Genomic DNA, 18002 nt, shown 5'->3' on the forward strand with positions numbered 1-18002 from the left:
ACAGTCGGTGGTATTTTGGGGGATTGTGAGCGCGTATAGTGGCCGCGATGTCGCATTCTCTATCTATAACACGTGCATGCAGAGAGCACTGGTTCCTGTCCTATTCTCCAGCGTCCTTTCATCGATAGCTTCTGAAACGCGAAAGACGTGTAACACAAAAGTACAGAGCGCTGGTGCTACTTTCAACTAAGCGTTTAATGTGTGGAACACCAGACATTTAAGTGCGGCAACCAAAATGAAAGGCACAGCATAATTACAGACATAACAAGTAGCAATCGATATAAACAAACGTACAGTCGCGCGCAATGTGAAAGTTATTGCGCGAGCGTCGACAGAGGACTACAACAGCGCCCTGTCTCAGAATGCTCTTTCGAGGAGAGGGAAGCATAACGCAAGCTTCACTCACTCTTGTTGCTGTTCCTTAAGTTGCGATCACTCCTGTCTTAGGAGGCTGATTAAACGAATCAGTGCAGAGCAGCCGCTTTGACGCAGCTTTCCCAGTAATGTTGTAATCACCTGAGTAGATAAGAGCCTACGATGAATACGCATGATCGCAACGGATGGAAGGCTCAAAATAAAAAAAAATTACGGCATATTCACGGGGTGAATGATGATGAATGGGCGAAGCTCCGGAGGGATTCATCGGTAAACTGTGAATCTTCCGTGTAATTCGCCCAGTCGATCATCATGTAAAGACGTGAGAAACGCTGTGTGTGTATATACACAAATCAACTTTTATTTGTTCTTAGACGATGGATGGCTTGCGATGTCCCTTGCCTCGCGCGCTCGCACATCGGGATTCTGTCTGCGAGCGCGCGCTGCTGCCGCCTTGCGCTCTCTCCGCTGTGCAGCCTTATCCATCCGGCGACTCCGAGCGCGCGCCAACAGCGAACGGATTTTATTACAACGCTCCCCCTAGCGTACGTCGCCGCACTAAATCGAACGATTGCCTTCAACCAATGACACGCGCCATATGTGACATCATTCCTATTTTATAAGATCTCGCGTCTTTCATCAACTACAAGTACCGCTTTCTAGTTTATAACATCTTGCATCTTTTCATCATCAGCTACAAGTACCACCATCTAGTAAACACTACAAGAACTAAACGAGAGGTGGCTACATACAGGAGACGGTACCGCCATCTAGTGAACACTGCAAGAACTAAACTAGAGGTGGCTACATACAGGGGACGGTACCGCCATCTAGTGAACACTGCAAGAACTAAACTAGAGGTGGCTACATACAGGCTACAGGGGACGCACAGCCCACGCCCTAAGGAGCTTCGCCCCTAAAAGAAAGGGGGTAGAGTTAGTTGTGGTAGCATGGAACACCCAACGAGGGAGAGAAGAATGCGCAATCTTGGTTTTCACAGTTCCGAAAAGTGCCGCTAGGCTACTGGGATGTTAGGCAGGTCACGCTCATGTGATCACCTTCATATCACGCGTGACTGCTTTCACATCACACCGGTGGCATCACCAAACGAAGTGCCTAGGCGCGCACTACGGGACTGCACCTTACGCAAATTTCAGAAAGTGAAGGCTCTTTAATTGCTTGTCAAGCAAATTGAAGGAGCAGTAACTCTATACAATGAAATCATCCCTAGTTGAGAGACGTGGGCGACGACTGGCACAGTTTGCATGCCTGTTGCGACGTCGCCTCCTCACATAGTTATCACGTGACGTCACACCATCGTCTGGTCATGGTGTCCGCCATTTTGGAGAACTGCGGCAGACGCGCGTGAGCATGCCGTGCCCCGTCGCTCGGCGTGGGAGTCGTTGATTGCGCTCCTCGCGAGCTCTCGATAGTCTGACGATAGTTATAGCGCGAGAACAAAACGACGACACAGAGACAAGAAGGACACGAAAGACACGAGCGCTAACTTCCAACTGAGTTTATTGCGCAGAGCACGAAAATATATAGAGGAGACAGTAACCATGTGACAAAAGCCATATGGCACAAAGAGCAGAAAATGAGTAAGAGAAAAACAAAAACAAAAAAACAAAATCACAGAAAAAACGGCCAAGAAAATCTATAAGGAAACTAAACAGAAAGGTAAAGATAATATAACTATACCTGCGCGCACCGAAACCTTCGAGGAACCTGAGTTCCTTCTAGGACAGCCACGGAGGGCTTGCTAATACAAGGCACCTGTTCGCGTGCCATCTGCGCGGCCTCGACAATGACTCGGGTGCGCTCATCTCTGTGCTTGTACAGCGTCGCTGTGTCCTTGAAGAGGGGAACACAATTGCACTCAGTGCAGTGCTGAGCAAGAAAACCATCTTTCCCATTTCTAACATTGTTAGCGTCTTCTCTCAGCCGATCTTTCAGACACCTTCCGGTCGTTCCGACATAACAAGCACCACATGAAAGGGGGGTCCTATAGACAACTTCCCGGGAGCAGGCCGCATACCTGTTTCTATGTTGAACTCTGCATTCCGTTGATGACTGCGTTTTCAGGGGGTTTGTAGATTTGGTGAGGCTGATTAATTTGAACTGTGCCGAGAACAAGACATGAACTCCAACACGTTTTCCGATTTTCGGAAAACGGAAGCGGTGGTGCTTTCAGCTCTGCGGCAAGAACTCCTCCAGGCCCTGCACGATGATCCAACGGCAGGACACCTTGGTATTTCGCGCATGCGCTAGCAAGAATACGAGAAAGGTACTACTGACCGCGCCTTACCGCCGACGTCGCTCGTTACGTCAGGACATCCGAGACTGTCAGCGACGCAAGACACCGCCGACAAGGCCAGCAGGCCTTCTTCACCTGATCGAACCACCTCGCCGACCGTTCCAACAAATCGGGATGGACCTATATACCGGGGCCGTTCCCGACGTCAAATTCGGGAAACAAATGGATCGTCTTAGCTACTGACTACCTCATCTGCTATACGCCGAAACAAAGGCCGTATACCCAAAGGTAGCGCCGAAGAGGTAGCCAAGTTCTTCGTTGACAACATCGTCCTTCGTCATTGCGCCCCAGTTGTTGTGATCACCGATATATATGTACGGCCTTTACTGCTGATTTGACTCAAGCGATCTTGAGACATAGCCAGACAAGGCATCGCCGCACCACCGCCTACCACCCACGCACAAATGGTCTCACCGAGCGGCTAAACAATACAATCGCCGACATGCTGGCCATGTACGTCGACGTCGAACACAAGACGTGGGACGCCATCCTACGTGACCTTCGCATACAACATGGCCGTGCAGGAGCAGATGCAACCGTACAAGTTGGTCTACGGAAGTAACCCGGCAACGACGCTCGCCGCAATGTTGCCCAATGTCGGTGACGAAGAAAACCTCGATGTCACCCTCTCTCATCATTGCGCTGAAGAAGCTCGTCAACTCGCCCAACTGCGCATCACGAATCAGCAGACGACCGACCGCCTCCGTTACTCTTCGGTGACGCTTCGTGGAATACCAGCCCGGTGAACATTTTTGGGTATGGACGCCGATACGCCTCGGTGGACTCGGTGAAAAGCTTCTGCGACGGTACTTCGGGCCATACAGGGTAGTACGACGTCTCGGCCCACTCGACTACGAGGTTGTCCCCGATGGCATTACGAACTCTCAACGGCGCCGATCGCGACGTGAAGTCGACCATGTCGCGCGCTTCAAGCCGTTTTATGAACGTAAACGAACTCAGAAAGAGTGTATCTCCTTGTTGTTGTTATCATTGCTGTATCTTACTTTATTATTCGTACCTCATTATATTAATCTTCTGTTAAAGCATCGGGACGATGCCTTTTTCAGAGGGAAGCAATGCCACATTCCTTCTTCAAGGTTTCTTATCGCCCCGTAACGCCGTACGCGATTCTCGGCGCAAACCGCGCCTACAGTGTTCGAGAAGCTTCAGGACTGCAGTATATCATATTTTTGTGATTACGCCCACTTCGTGAGCATTACTGATTATTCTGGAACCTATACGTCGCCGCTAGCGTTAACGCTAGGATGTTCGATGGCGAGAATGCCGACACTTTTCGCCGCTTGTCAGTTGATCGACGGCCGACGCTCTGCGTGCCCGCCGCAATTAGTGCCAGTGCCTCGCTGTAGTTTTACTTTTCATATGTTGACCACAAGTTCGGCCCGAATAAAGTTTCATCTTCGATTTGTAGTCGACTCCCTTCGGCCGCGTCACCACTCCGTGACAATATATCTATGTCCGTGTTAATAATCGGTCTTCTACGACGCGCAAGACATTTCCCTACACAAGTTCCCTTTCAACCTGCTTTTCTCGCTCTTCGTGCTTGAAGCACTCCCGCTTCGAGGGAAGGTGTGAATTTCCGAAGGGCAACCACTTCGTACACCATGCGTAGGCTTGCGGTCAACAGCGTGGTAATCTCATAATAGCTTGTGAAAAATCACGTGTTGGCGTACGTTCATTGGAATTAGGAGCGACAAAGCATGACGAGCGAGAAAAACGGTGTGAGCCAGAAGTTTGTGGCGAGGCAGAGAGGGCGGTTCACCACTCCCGCCCCTGTTCGTGCATTGGTTTGTATGGGTCTTATGGGGAACATTTTAGACGCTTACAACGCTTAAATTAAGAGGACCATTGCAGTGCTCACCCTAAGGGACTTCTTTCCATCCTATTGAATAAACTGAAACCACGGGTCCAGAAAGAACGAAGAAGCACAATGAGTCACTCGCAAGTGACTCATTTGCAGGAGAAACGCGGAAAATATGTACGCTGTAGCACACATGCGCAAACAGCAGTGCCTCCCGTGATCAGTTTACACATCACAATATATACGAGTACATTGGAAAGGTAAGCAGCGAAGAGCGAAATCGGAACTCAGACGTGCGCAAAACCATTGATGTCACCTTGAGAAACTATACTCGCCGGGGGCTCTGCTTGGTTCCGCTTTCAAGTACAGCCGGGCTCCGTCACGTGTTGCCTTTGCTCGCTGCGCAGCGTCCGGCCCTTTGTCTCAGTTTCTTACTGCTTACGTTAGTTCGTGTTTTGGGTGGCTTAGTACTCACCATGCCTACTGTATGCGTCTTCAGAAAATGCCGCACAACTTATGACAGCGGGAACAATGTTTGTAACGACTTCACGGGACCACAAGCTCAGATCGCGAAAAATGCTGCTTTTTTTTTTCTTCTATAGGTGCCTATAAATAATTATGGAGCGAAAGAAAGTTTACGTTCTGTTTAAAACTTCTCCTACCATGACTGTCGCGGCTGGTAGGGCCGCATGTTATGCATTGTCGCGTGAGAAAACTGCGATTTCAAAAGGGCGTCATGAATTATAGACTAGATATTGTGCCAAAATATTTCGGAATCAATTAGTTTAATCCTTATTGAAGCAGGGAAAATTAGAACCGGGCAGCTCTATTTTTGTTTCATGGCCCTTTTAAGTTTCAATACTTGCGTCTCTCAATCATATCGTGGTTTTGGGACGTTAAACTCCACATATAAATCAATCAAGTTTTTATACTTGAAGTTGAAAGTTTATTTCACCTCAAAGCTACACATTGATATTTATGAATTTTTTTTGAGGTCATAACATAGATACAATGTGTGGTGTGAAATGCGGTAAAGAAAGCTGTGATACAAGCGTAGCTAGCTTGACTAGCCCCGCATCCAAACAAAACAAGGTAGAAAAGAAAAGTGACAGCATTCACGAGGTCAACTAAACAAATAAACAGACACATAGTTGAAAGTGACACAATCAGAAATATAGAAATATTTCAAGCATGTAGGCAACACTGCACTCTTCAAAAAATGCATAAAGTAAGAATAGACTAAATACAAATAAATTTCTCTTTGTTTTCTTGCGTCATGTAACTAGAAATAGATTGCACATATCCTGTAGCGAAAGAAAGAGCAATCGCAGCAATGAAAAAACAAAAAACTGAACTTATCTAGTATCTGTGGGATTGAATGTTTCCGCATTTGGAGACCATCTATAAATTCTACGGCGTCGAGGAACCTTCCAATAATAGCTCTGTTTAGTTCCTGAACGTTCTGCCGCAAACCGCGTTAAAATCAGTACTTTGTAGCAAAGCTACTATCCAACGGTCGGTTCTGAAATAATCGCCAAGCAGATCACTCGCTGTACTTTCTCAGTGTACACAGCTCAGAGCGCGAAAATTGCTGTTATTCCTGTGGCACTTGTCCCTTATTAGAAGGGATTAGTAACTCTACTTACATGTGTGCTGTAATGTCACAAAGCTCGAATTCCCACTTTTTTTTCTTAACCTTACTGATTGGCTACTTGACGTCATTTATCGAAATGCGATAAAAGCTAACATGATTATTTAACAGGAATACACTCAAATGACGGCGACTGTTGGTGATTTTTCTATCGGATTTCGGGTCTATCATCGCATTCGGCTTATGAAACTATCACAAAGCGTGCGTTGCGTACAGAGGCTAAATCACCACATTGTTACTGCACGCGCATATGTCTCGCAATAGCGATCGCCACAGTAAAAAAGCAAAGAAGCGTTTCCGTCTGCTCTGGCTAGTTTTGTATTTTCCCGTCCTTTTGTGTGTGGCAAGCTTAACGGGCGGGCAGAAGCGGAACGAGCCCGCCGTTTCGCGCGCGGAGAACGCGGGCGCTCCTCCCCGGCGAACCGCCGGACCGCGGCGAAGCGAGGCGGTGGAAAGGGGAGAGGGGGGTGGTATGTCTTGCTTCATCTCGCGCTCACATTTCTGGCCCCCCATCCCCAACGTTTCCACTGCGCCCTCCATCCCATCTATGTAGCCTCCCAACACGATCCAAGCCCCAATCCACCACACAAGCAACTGCTGTTTCTCTTGTGCGCATCGAGAAAAAAAAAAAAAAACACACAGGAGGGGGACACACAGCAGGCGTCCGCAGCCATTTCATCGCTGATCCATTACTATCCGCACAGCCGGCAGTCCCCGCAACTCCCTCCCCGCCAACGTCGAACCTCTGCTCACATACGATCTTCCCCTGTTCGGAAATAGAGAGGCTGGGGGGAGGGAGGGGGGGGCGAGTGCAAGCTGCACTGGTGCGCAGCATTCGTACGCCTTCCGCCCTCGCGGGAAGAACCGAAAATCTGCGCCCACTCGATGCGAAAGAGAAAGGGGGGGGGGGGGGGGGGGTGTCGGAACGGGGCCGACGGGCAGCTCGCTTGCTTGCACACAGCGTAGTATTTATACACTGAGCAAGCACCCCAACCTCTCACCGCCCCGCTTGCTTGCGTACGCGCGGCTAAAATCAATTCTCAGCACGTGATGATATATATATATATATATATATATATATATATATATAATGGCCTTTCTGATGTGACGCCGCTTCGTGATTGGGAATGGAACGGGCATGTCGACAACTGCTGCGTTGGTCGGTCATGGAGCTTAGCTAAGTCAAGCGATACGCAATGCAGCAGTACTTCAATGCTTCTTGATTTTACATAATGCTGCGTGTCCGGTAAAATTTCTGGCTCTTTGGATTTATCCCATAAACTCCCTTCTTAAAAGGGCATTTGCAATGTTTAAAGAACATTTTCGAAGCTGACAATGATCACTCTCAACAGCGCACTTTTCCCAGCGGCAGCAACCTCGTAATTAAAGTACAAACGTAGGTGTTTCTGGAGTTAAGTATATGTGCTTGTACGTATTGTGAGCACTATGCATATTATTCGTCATCTCATCGGCGCTTGGATTCCGGCAGACGGGCTCTGGCTCGAGTGTGAATAGAAAAGAGTGTTGAGGCCTGGACTTTGTCTCACAGCACAAATGTTTGCACGTTCAAACCTACCAGACATCTAAAATGCACTTGATGTGTTCACATGTTTTTGTGGTGAAATATTATTTCATCACAGATTTCAGAGTGTTGAGATTAAGTTAAATAACAATTATAGATCATTTCTCGTTCTTCAAGGTGAAGGGGGCTGCCGACTTCAGCTCCGCAAAAAATACACTTTGGCGAGTGCACATCAACAGCCTAAGTTTACCAACAGGGCAAATGAACAGGATGTGAGAAAAAAAAAGCAGAGGGTGTAAAAACCAAGGAGGATTAAAAAAACTACAATATTTCTTTAATCCTCCTTGGTAAAAACAGGGTTATCGGCAACAATGCTACTCATCTTCATTAGAAATAAAATTATTAACAATACATCTCAACAACTTATAATCCTCATTTAACACCGAATTTCGGTGAATTGAAGATTTGCTAGAAATAAGCTCGGACAAAAGCCGAACTTTCTCCAGAAACAATTATTAAACACTGGAGAACACCCTTTGAATTATAAGAAAAAGAAAACTACAAAGATACAGAGCCCCAGTTTAACAGCTATGTGCGATATATTTGTATATGACAATTTAGTTCCTGTGCGATGTTTAACCGTGCTGTTTGGATCCAAAACTCGACGCAAATGCCAGTATTTGCAGTGGTTTGGTGGCTGTGCGGTTTATTAGTTGACATAACAGTTCGTCCCTATTGATATACAGACATGAGTAAAGATGCAGGAGTTTCCATAGCGAAGTCCTTATCCGGCTGCTATCCGACGATCACATCTGGACATGCAGGAGGCAAAACACACACACGCACGCACACACGCACGCTCACACACACACACACACACACACACACACACACACACACACACACACACACACACACACAGCGCTGCTTGTGTCATGCGTTTGTCTTTCATCGCCGTCTTTTTTTTTTCTACATCGTAATGTACTTCCATTGCACAGTGCATGAGGTCAACATTATAAATATAAACTGTGGCCAGCACAACCCGAAAGGCCCTACTCCGAAATGATGGTCAAACCTTTTTATCATGAATGAAGGATGAATAATGAAAGCGCGATCACGTCGTTTCAGTCGGTCGATGCCCGCATTTAAAGTGATCGGCGAAAACTCGCGAGATGCCTGGAATTAAGTTCAGGTTTAGTTGTGCCCGCCATTCAACACGTATTTAAGCAGGGGCGTAGCCAGCGGGTGACGCACCGGGCACCTGCCCCCCCCCCCCCCCCCTTCCCAAGTTATTTCGCTATTGCATAGTGGGCGAAAAACGGCCATTTTGAGGGGGTGCCCCTCCCGAAATCAAGGTAGTACCCACCCCCCGAAAAAAAATTTCTGGCTACGCGCCTGACTTTGGCTTTGTGAACGCCCATTCTTGCGAGACTATATAAACAGTACAGCCAGAAGATATATACGGAATATTAAATGTGCGTGTGTAACGGAAACAAGCAAGTGGGACATACGCTTGAAATGACAGGGTGAAAGTGGGGGAAAAGTCAATTTCGAAGCAGACGGCTGAATTTCGCGGACATTCGTGAAATGCTCGTTCTGCACCGTTCCAAGCGCGCGTCCTTGTGATGCTTTGACGACTCGGTCATCAGCAGAAGAGGTCTTCCACCGGGCCGCCGCACGCTAGCAGCAGAGCATCGCGGCAATGCCGTCACACAGGTTCAAAACGATGAGAGAGGACAAAAGAGATGAAGAAGCGAGCGGCTGTTTGTTCACGCTGAGAGCGGCGATAGAGCGCCGGTGTAACGGCAAGTGCATCGAGAGGATCCTCGTGGCGGATCTCCGCGGACGCCTAAAGGCAGCGGCGACACGCGGCAAGAAAACAAAAAAAAACGCCGGGTCACCCGCCGATGTGGCGGCGAGAAGAGGGGGCGCGTTTAATTGATCTCGTCCAGGCGCGGGAGAGGAGCGCTCTCGAGTTAAACAGGCGCGGGAACAATTTCACTCCTCAGAAGCAGCAGCGGCAGCCGCAGAACAAAACGCCGCGAAGGAGAGCGAAATAATCAAGAGAGAGGCGGCACGCAGGGGCCGCCCTCTTTCCGCTTTACGAGGGATAAATAAATGCCGTCCGCGTCGCCTCCATAACACGCGATGCGGCGCTGGAAGAAGATAAAAATAAAAGGGGGGGTCTCTCACTGCGGGGAGGCGCTCCTCCGCGGCGGCGGCGGGAGGGTTCTCGGGGCCAGGTTCTGAACATTTGTTCAACATCAACACTACACGCTCAAGTGCTCATCAAAGGCAACATCAAGCTCTGTATAATTATCTTGCTTGGGGCGCTGATCGGCGGCCTCTCCCTCCTCTGTTCGGGCGTCTCGCGCCACCGCTCTCCGGCGGCAGCGCTGAAATGGAAATCGTATTAGCGCCGCGAGGCGGGTACTTGTGGAGGCGGAGCGCGTCGGTGACTGCGTGACTTTGACGCTCGGCTGTCAGGCGCCGCACTACGGGGCTACGAGAGGCGGAGCGCGTCGGTGACCGGAGACCCACGTGGGCGCTCCGCCCACGCGCTCTGTTCCGCGACCGGAGACTCGGGGATGAGGGGGCTGCGCTTCTCCCAACGTTTTCTCGTGGAAAGCGGCTCTAAAGCGGTGCCAGCGCGGTCGAGCTGACGCCTGGGAACAGTCATGTTTGTTGATTAAGCCAATCTCTGGGCTCCGCAATCGCTCTTCGCCGTTCGGCAGACCGCGCGTTTACGAAAGCCGGCGCGCTCTCAACAACTGCGCCGACCAGGACGACCCGGGAAGTGGTGCCTCGCGGGTGAATCTCCTCACCTTGTCCTCTGGTTCTTGTGCGGCGGGATGTGTCTTCGTTGGTGTACCAGGTAGCGCAGGATACTAGCCAGTTGGATACGGCTATGGCGACGCGCCAACGGCGGGAATCGTAGCGGCGGGGGGACGCCTCTTCGGATGCGAGGCTGACCCGTCATGTACCCGGCTAGACACCCCGTGAGTTCAGCCATGCCTGTCACGGTGAGTACGATACACCAGGCTGAGTTAGCCTGTGCGCACGTGACTGCGCACCAAGTTGGTTAACATTCAACCAAGAGCGAACGAGTTAGCAACACACCCCGAAATAACCGCGTCAGTCAGTGCCTTGCGTTATGCGTTGTGTTCTCTTTCGGGGGCCACTACGTGACATGGTCATGCTGCGGCTTCCATTGAAACCAGTTTCTCTACGAGCTGTCAATCAGTTTGCTGGCTTTGTTCTCTTAAGTGTTGTTTGCATCGGTATCTTTGACTGCGCAATCGTTTAGTCGTCGGTGATAACAACGGTTATTTGTTTTTGCCCCTTCTAGCCGTGCAGGCGGCGATCACGAAAGAAGCCGGGGCAACTACATTGTTGTGTGACCAAAATAGTTCGCTGCTTTCAACGACCGCTATTATTTAGGCTTAGCGGACTTCTAAAGTTGTTACTTTCGGTTACCGCCGATAGGGGCCGCCACAGGTCAAGCTCTCGCACGGACTGAGTGAAACAATCTTTCGGCGCACCGATTTGATCTGAATGTGCGTGTAAATGCTCTTGTTTACGTGCCAGCACTTAAACCACATCGCGAGTTTGTGCATTTTGTCCAGTGACATACCAGCTGTTGCAGCCATCGCCTCTCAACCCTTCTCGTTTTCTTCCTTTCGTTTTTGTAATCTGAACGCGTGCGTTGGAACTAGCGTGAAGCCTCGGAGAAGTTTCTTCGCGAGAATTCATTATAGTTCTTTTTTTCTTGTTGCGTACTCTGACTTCCGAATGCAGTGCTTTTCACGTGTTCTACAAAATAGAGGGACGCTGGCGCATTTGGAAGAACTGGCCCGAAATAGTATATGGCAATCCCTTTCTAAGACAATGTAACAAATCACTTTAAATTATAATACAAGGGCTAAGAACAAAGCTTACAAATTGTGTTAACATGCCTTGCTGTGGATAGCGAGATGAATAAAATTCACTTATTAATGCTGATTCTAAGCAAGGCCTATGGGAAGTTTCGGCTTTCCGTTACGTGTCAACGCCGTAAACCATAATTTCTGTAAAGTGCCACAGCACCCACTACGCCAGTATTCGTCCTTCTGCGGACAAGCGAGGTAGCTGCTCATCTGGAATGTATTATGTGCACATTATCAATACTGCACGTGGCTGCATGACGAAGAACTATGGCTGGGCACTTTGCACTGGGTAGCAACCACATTCGTTGCGCAGTTAGCGCTGTGTAATGACTGGTTAGAATTTAACTCTCCTACCACGCTATATTACATAGGTTGACGCGATTCCTTGGCCGACAATGACCCCCGTATAAGGTGTTTTCGCTAAGGAGTTTTCAGCGCCAGCGTGATTAATACTCGAACTCAACGCTGAGGGCCGCGGCTTCTAATCCCTTTCGATTCCTTTTTTTCTTCAAATTTTTTTAGTCGTGTTTACCGATTACGCCACCGACGACGACGCCATTCGACGTGGGAACGGGCGGCTGTAAAAAAACCACCGCTCAAGCCAGTGACGTAGCTCGGAACCTGTATGGGGGAGGGGAAAGGGGTTGAACGCCCCTTTCCCTCATGATTACAGCTGTGGCTCAAGATATCCATCCGTACACTGTTATAGCTTGAGGTAGCATATGCAGTAGCTTTAGTGAGGTCCTGCTGTCTATCACGAGCTGGGATCTATCGAAGTGTCTTATGTTGTAGCTTTTAGCATTTCTCTTTTGTTAGATGCGAAGCAGCTTTATGACTAGCCTGTGTAACGTTGTCCCTTCGTACAACACCACTGCGCATGCTCGCGTCTTGTGCCGGCCTAGGAAGACGGCAAGAGAGGCAGCGGCTGCTAGTAAAAAAAACCGACTGCTCACGCTGCACAACCGCTCACTGCATCGCGCGTTCGGAATTCAGTCAAGGGCGTCTTCAGTTCGCTGTCGCTTGACGGCGAACTAAAGTCACTTTTTCTCTTATGGTGTGCTCGCATTGTGCTTTAGTTGATGGCCTTGTCGGCAGTAGTTGGTCAGTCAGGGTTTTATGTTCTCTGTTGAGCCCGCGATGAGCTCGTCTGATCTGGCGTCTCAAGCTCGCGCGTTGGGTCCATCACTGGCAATCGTCTCTTTCCAAAGTCAGTGTGCAATCATAAAGGCGCCCTTCAAAGAAACACTAAAGACAACTATTACGCTGTCGTTGATTGTTAAAATAACGGTCCAGAAATTTCTCGTGCTGTTACTTTTCTGCTAAGGAAGGCCTTATTTTGAAATAAAACTGCGTTTCAGTGGCCCAGATTGGGTTAGCGCACTTCAAATTACCCACATCAACGGAACGTCTGACGTCACTGTTGCCGTGCACAACGTTACCCGGCTTTAATAAAAAGAAAAAAGTAGCTGGAGCCTAAGCAGCGACAACGGCAATTGAACAATTTTTAGCAATGGCCTTAAAAATTGCAGGCCACGGCGCTTGCTTAGAAGCGCGTGCAGGTGCAGTCTAGCCCAGTCATGTGCAGACGTGTTTGGTTTAACTGGGCCTAGATGGCACGACCTGTGCAGTCTAACCTGCACAGGTTAGACTGCACACATGCAGGTATGCATAACATGCAGGTATCGTTGAATTTTAGTTCATTTGTAGACTTTGCGTCCACGTAAAAGTGGTAACACCGTGTCAACCGCGAGAGGCTAGATAGGTGGGGCCATCTGGAGGCGCAAAAAAGAACCTGAAAGCAGGAAACGTATTCTATTTTTCCGCTGCTGCTCATTCGCGATAGCTATATTGCATTGACCCCTCTGCGTATATCTGAATGCTTTGCTCGCCAAAACACGCCAATATAGCTGAGACACACGAGCGAACGTGGCTGAAACGTGCATCCTCTGGCGCCTCTTCAGTGCTGCTTGGAACGGCGTTCATTTCGGAATCACTGTTCTGCCAAAGGTCGCTCGAAGCAAAAATAATTCACGACGTTGCGAATCGCGAGGATTCCAAGCTCCAGACTATCGTATTGAACCCGAGTCGGCACTTTGTACGGTTACGACAGCGATGCAGGTGACAAGGCATGACTGAATGTGTCCGCCTAGCAGACGAAATGATTGCGGAGCAGCTGAGCCTGACGTCACTCTTTTCTGTGTAGAAGTGGTCAGCTTTGGCGTGATCTGGAGGCGAATGCGAGGTTGCGCCACTGCTGCTGCTCCCAGCGCTAAAAATTGTGGGATTGCCGGCCGTTTTTTGAATAGTGCCAGATCCCGGTAATATAAATCAATAAAAGTGATAGTTATTCATCCCTCAGTTGCGTTTTAGGTCGCGAATTGCTGCTACGGGGTTTGTAGCTACTCGTTGATGCAAAAATCTTGGCATGAGTAAATTTGATGTCAGTGCTCCTTTAATACACTTTCTTGGGTTTTGTGCTTTTTTTACGCTGATCGTGATGAGTATGTTTCAACTATACCAATTTGCTACACAACTACAGAGGCATGACTTCTTGCTTTTTTTTTTTTTTGTTTCGTGAGGAACACCTCGTGGTCGCCATTTTTCGAACCATAACCGCTCAGCAAAAACTCTACAGGTTGAGATTGGTGTCCACGTTTTAGTAATTCTAGAAATCCCCTTCAGAAATCACCCATGCATACGTGAGAGGCTGTTTTTTCATGTCAAGGTTATCGACATTTTGTACCAACTACTCTTCATACAGTCTTCATTGCGCTGGCCCTTTCGATGACGTAATCTCGTGGCCTCAGCCCACTAGCTGAGGGTTAGTTCGGGAGCTCTTGTATAGGTGGTGCCACTCTTGCAGTTGTGTGAGATAGCGTTTCCGTTTTCGTGATTAGTCTCGGAAGTGGATGGAGTTAACTGGACAAGGAACTGCTATAATGACATCGCACGAACAGGGCAAGTGGGCAATAGCAGTTCCCGTTAAGGAAAAAAAAAAAATGACACTACGCCCACTTGATTCAAAATGGACAGTTCCATGAGACCCACTTACTGGACACGTGCAACAGGCTGCAAAGTTTGTGCCTCTCGCCGCTGTTTTGATGGGGGGCGCTGCGACCCTGACCCTCCTCCGCCGATCTGTGCAGCGTATGCAACGCCGACACATGAGTTCGGGCGTGCTTCTTCACTCACCGTGCGTTGAAAACTAGATGCCTAATCTGTTGAATACGCACAAATAATACTCGGAAGACTTTTCCTTTTCCTTCACACCTTCTCACATTTTGAACGATAGCACGATTCTTGCGAGCGAAATCTTCCAATCACAGCCAGGTATCGACCCGTGTTAGAAGCGTCGCTGTTCATTATTTACGTGCGCCCCGCCGCGGTGGTCTAGTGGCTAAGTTACTCGGCTGCTGACCCGCAGGTCGCGGGTTTGATTCCCGGCTGCGGCGGCTGCATTTCCGATGGAGGCGGAAATGTTGTAGGCCCGTGTGCTCAGATTTGGGCGCACGTTAAAGAACCCCAGGTGGTCGAAATTTCCGGAGCCCTCCATTACGGCGTCTCTCATAATCATATGGTGGTTTTGGGACGTTAAACCCCACAAATCAATCAATCATTATTTACGTGCAAACACTCACTGCTTCTTGTCCAGTGAAATCACCTTGGGAGGTCGCAACATCCAGATCTCGTTCGTTGGTCTCCGCTTTTCGCTTTCTTGATGTTTCACGTAGGGGCAAAGCTCGTGAAATACGATATTTGCACTTGGAATCATGTAGGAAGGATAGTCGTCAAAGACACTAGGCGTGAAGTCGGGAAAAAGTTTTTTGACACACGGCACGCTGGAACACACACACACACACACGCATATATATATATATATATATATATATATATATATATATATATATATATATATATATATATATATATATATATATATATATATAACGGAGAGAAGTGGAAACTTAAGGGCTCGTTTCCCCGTGTTTTGACACAATAATAATGAAATCTAACTAACAATAATGGCAAGGAAAGTATAGGGGAGGTTATTAGACCAAATTGTAAGGTCAATGTGAAGAAATAAAGGTGGGTGAAAAGATAACTTGCCGTGGGCAGGAACCGAACCCGCGAATCACGGTGGCTATCCTCCCAGCCACTTTATGGGTATATATGTGAATTTAAACGTGGGAGTGTCAGTCAGCGCCATCTGTAGCCACGGCGGCGAGTGTGGCACACTTTTATTGGCCTATGTGGCGTCATGTAGCATGTGAACTTGGCAGCTGCCAATAGTCCCTCGTATTCTACCTAAGCCACCAAGTCTGCCAGTACGAGACCCTCGTTAATGAGTAAAGGAAAGAAGTGGACACTTAATGGCTCGTTTTCCCGTTTTTTTTTTTACACAATATCAATGAAATCTAACAGACAACAATGTTAAGGAAAGTATAGGGGAGGTTATTAGGCCACATTGTAAGGTAAATGTGAAGAAAGAAAAGTGGGTGAAAAGATAACTTGCCCTGGGCAGGAACCGAAACTGCGACCTTCGAATAATGCGTTACTTCTCTCACGTGATCACGCCGCAGAAAGTTGTGACGACGTCATAGCCACCATTTTTCTTTGGTCGCGTTTGCTACAGCAGACTCGGCAGCTGCTCGCAAGTCCGTAGTTGCGGCGCACGAGTTGAAAGTTTTGTGTTTGATGACATTGCTGTCCCGTTTGCTGTTCGAACGAAAAAAAAAAAACCGCGTTGAAGTGCGTCACAGTTTTGTGTGCTGACATGGTCGATCGTTGCACCTGGTGGCTTGTCGTTTTCGAAACCGAAAGTGACACTGGTACGTGATAACTATCCCGTCGGTCGCGCGCTGCAAGAAAATCACGGGTCATAACTAACAGGCCACCAAGAACAGATTGCAGAAAAAAAAAACGCAAGGCCAACATTTTTGTGTCAGTGCTCTTTAAGACCTAACCACACGCACGCGCCGCAACGCGTGTACGTGCGCTCAAACCTTTAGGAGCAAGGCACGCGAGATCCGCCGTGAACGGATGAAAGCTTCCCTTTCTTCCTTATTTATGACCATCAATCTACTCGCCGCCCATGAGGGTTGCTTGGGCGACAAATACAGAATGCGCTGTGGAGTTTTTCACGGTGACGGAATCTTTAGAGAGTTCCAGGCAATGACGTCTGTGAAAATTGTGGGATCGTGCACCATTTGTGCCCATTCTCATTTCAATTCGTCTGTGCGGCGCCATTCCTCTTTTGTAACTCCCTGTCCACTCACAATTAATTCTGTCTTCCTCCATTGGACGCAATCGTCGGGAATGGTCGAGAAATTGGGACATGCGAATTATTGGGGACGCTTATTCTCGTTTCAATTTACCATTAAATTGTCGGATTTCGCGTCCTGGAACCATACGTGTATTTATATTGGGTTCACGACACATTTTTTGTAAAGGGGACGTAACGTATCTTCTTCATACTTGTGTTGCTCACGCTGTATTCTTAAGCAAGTGATTGGGCAATCAACTTTACAAGTCTGTGGAAGCTTTGGCCAGCCTGTTTATTGCGGCCGTTTCGTCTATATAAACAGAACATCTTATCTTCCGAGCTTGTAAACTTCCTTATCTCCGGCGCGCCACCCCACACGAACACCGAGGTTCTCACAGAGCGAGCTGGCGGCATTATCAACGAACTTCGCTTCCTGCCGAGTTCGTGTTTGTCGTTTAATAGACGCGAGTGTACTTCAGCGCAAGCGCGCAGATAGGGGGCCGCGCTGTCACATCCGTGCACCCGAGACATGCTTCGAACACCTGCCGCACGGAGTGTGCCAGCTGAACGCTGGAAGGCGTGCCTCAAAAGCGTGGCGTTGAACAGAAATAAAAATGAAAGGAATAAAAGGAATACTGGGACGAGCATTTGAGGGCGGGAGGCTCATCGCTTTTATCGCGCTCCGCGGAGTGACATTCTCTTTGGTCGCTGAATCCGATTTCGAAGCAGGCTACAAGAGCCGTAGCCGCTCGTACGAGAAAAAAAAAATTCTGTCGCCTGCCGTGTGGTTGGGGAGTGCTTGTGAGCGCCCAGTGTATATCCCTCCCATCGACCGTTGTCGACGTCAAAACGTCGAGATATATATTACGTCCCAATACTTCGTAGTGTTAGAGTGAGATAAAAGCGCTTTCCTCGCAGAAGGCAGCACGTTCCAATTCGTCCATGGCAGTATACTGAATGTACAGTATAGTCCACTGTTAAAGGGAACACTCGAATGCACACCATCAATAATCGTGGCCCTCTAAGAGCGAGTGGATTACAAAACAACCTTCATGCAAGTCAATATTCTGTCAAGAGGAGTCGGAACTTTTGACTACCAGTATTCGTACGCATATCTAAGCCGCTATTA

At 48.5% G+C, this 18002-nt stretch overlaps 1 protein-coding gene across 2 annotated transcripts in view; it reads left to right on the forward strand.

The window, feature by feature from the left end:
- The window catches only part of LOC119183211 (transducin-like enhancer protein 4), a 75534-nt gene that overhangs the window by 808 nt on the left and 56724 nt on the right, over positions 1 to 18002 (forward strand). Inside the window, exon 1 of one of the 2 annotated variants that reach the window (XM_037433606.2) lies at positions 10333 to 10707. The exons of the other annotated variant lie outside the window; for it this stretch is intronic. Within the exon in view, the coding sequence (XP_037289503.1) occupies positions 10663 to 10707 (45 nt within the window). The 5' untranslated portion in view covers positions 10333 to 10662. Of the gene's footprint in view, positions 1 to 10332; positions 10708 to 18002 lie in introns of those variants that run through there. 2 annotated transcript variants of the gene reach the window in all.

The sequence above is a fragment of the Rhipicephalus microplus genome, chromosome 3 (assembly GCF_043290135.1).
Source record: "Rhipicephalus microplus isolate Deutch F79 chromosome 3, USDA_Rmic, whole genome shotgun sequence".
NCBI classification, from domain to species: domain Eukaryota; kingdom Metazoa; phylum Arthropoda; class Arachnida; order Ixodida; family Ixodidae; genus Rhipicephalus; species Rhipicephalus microplus.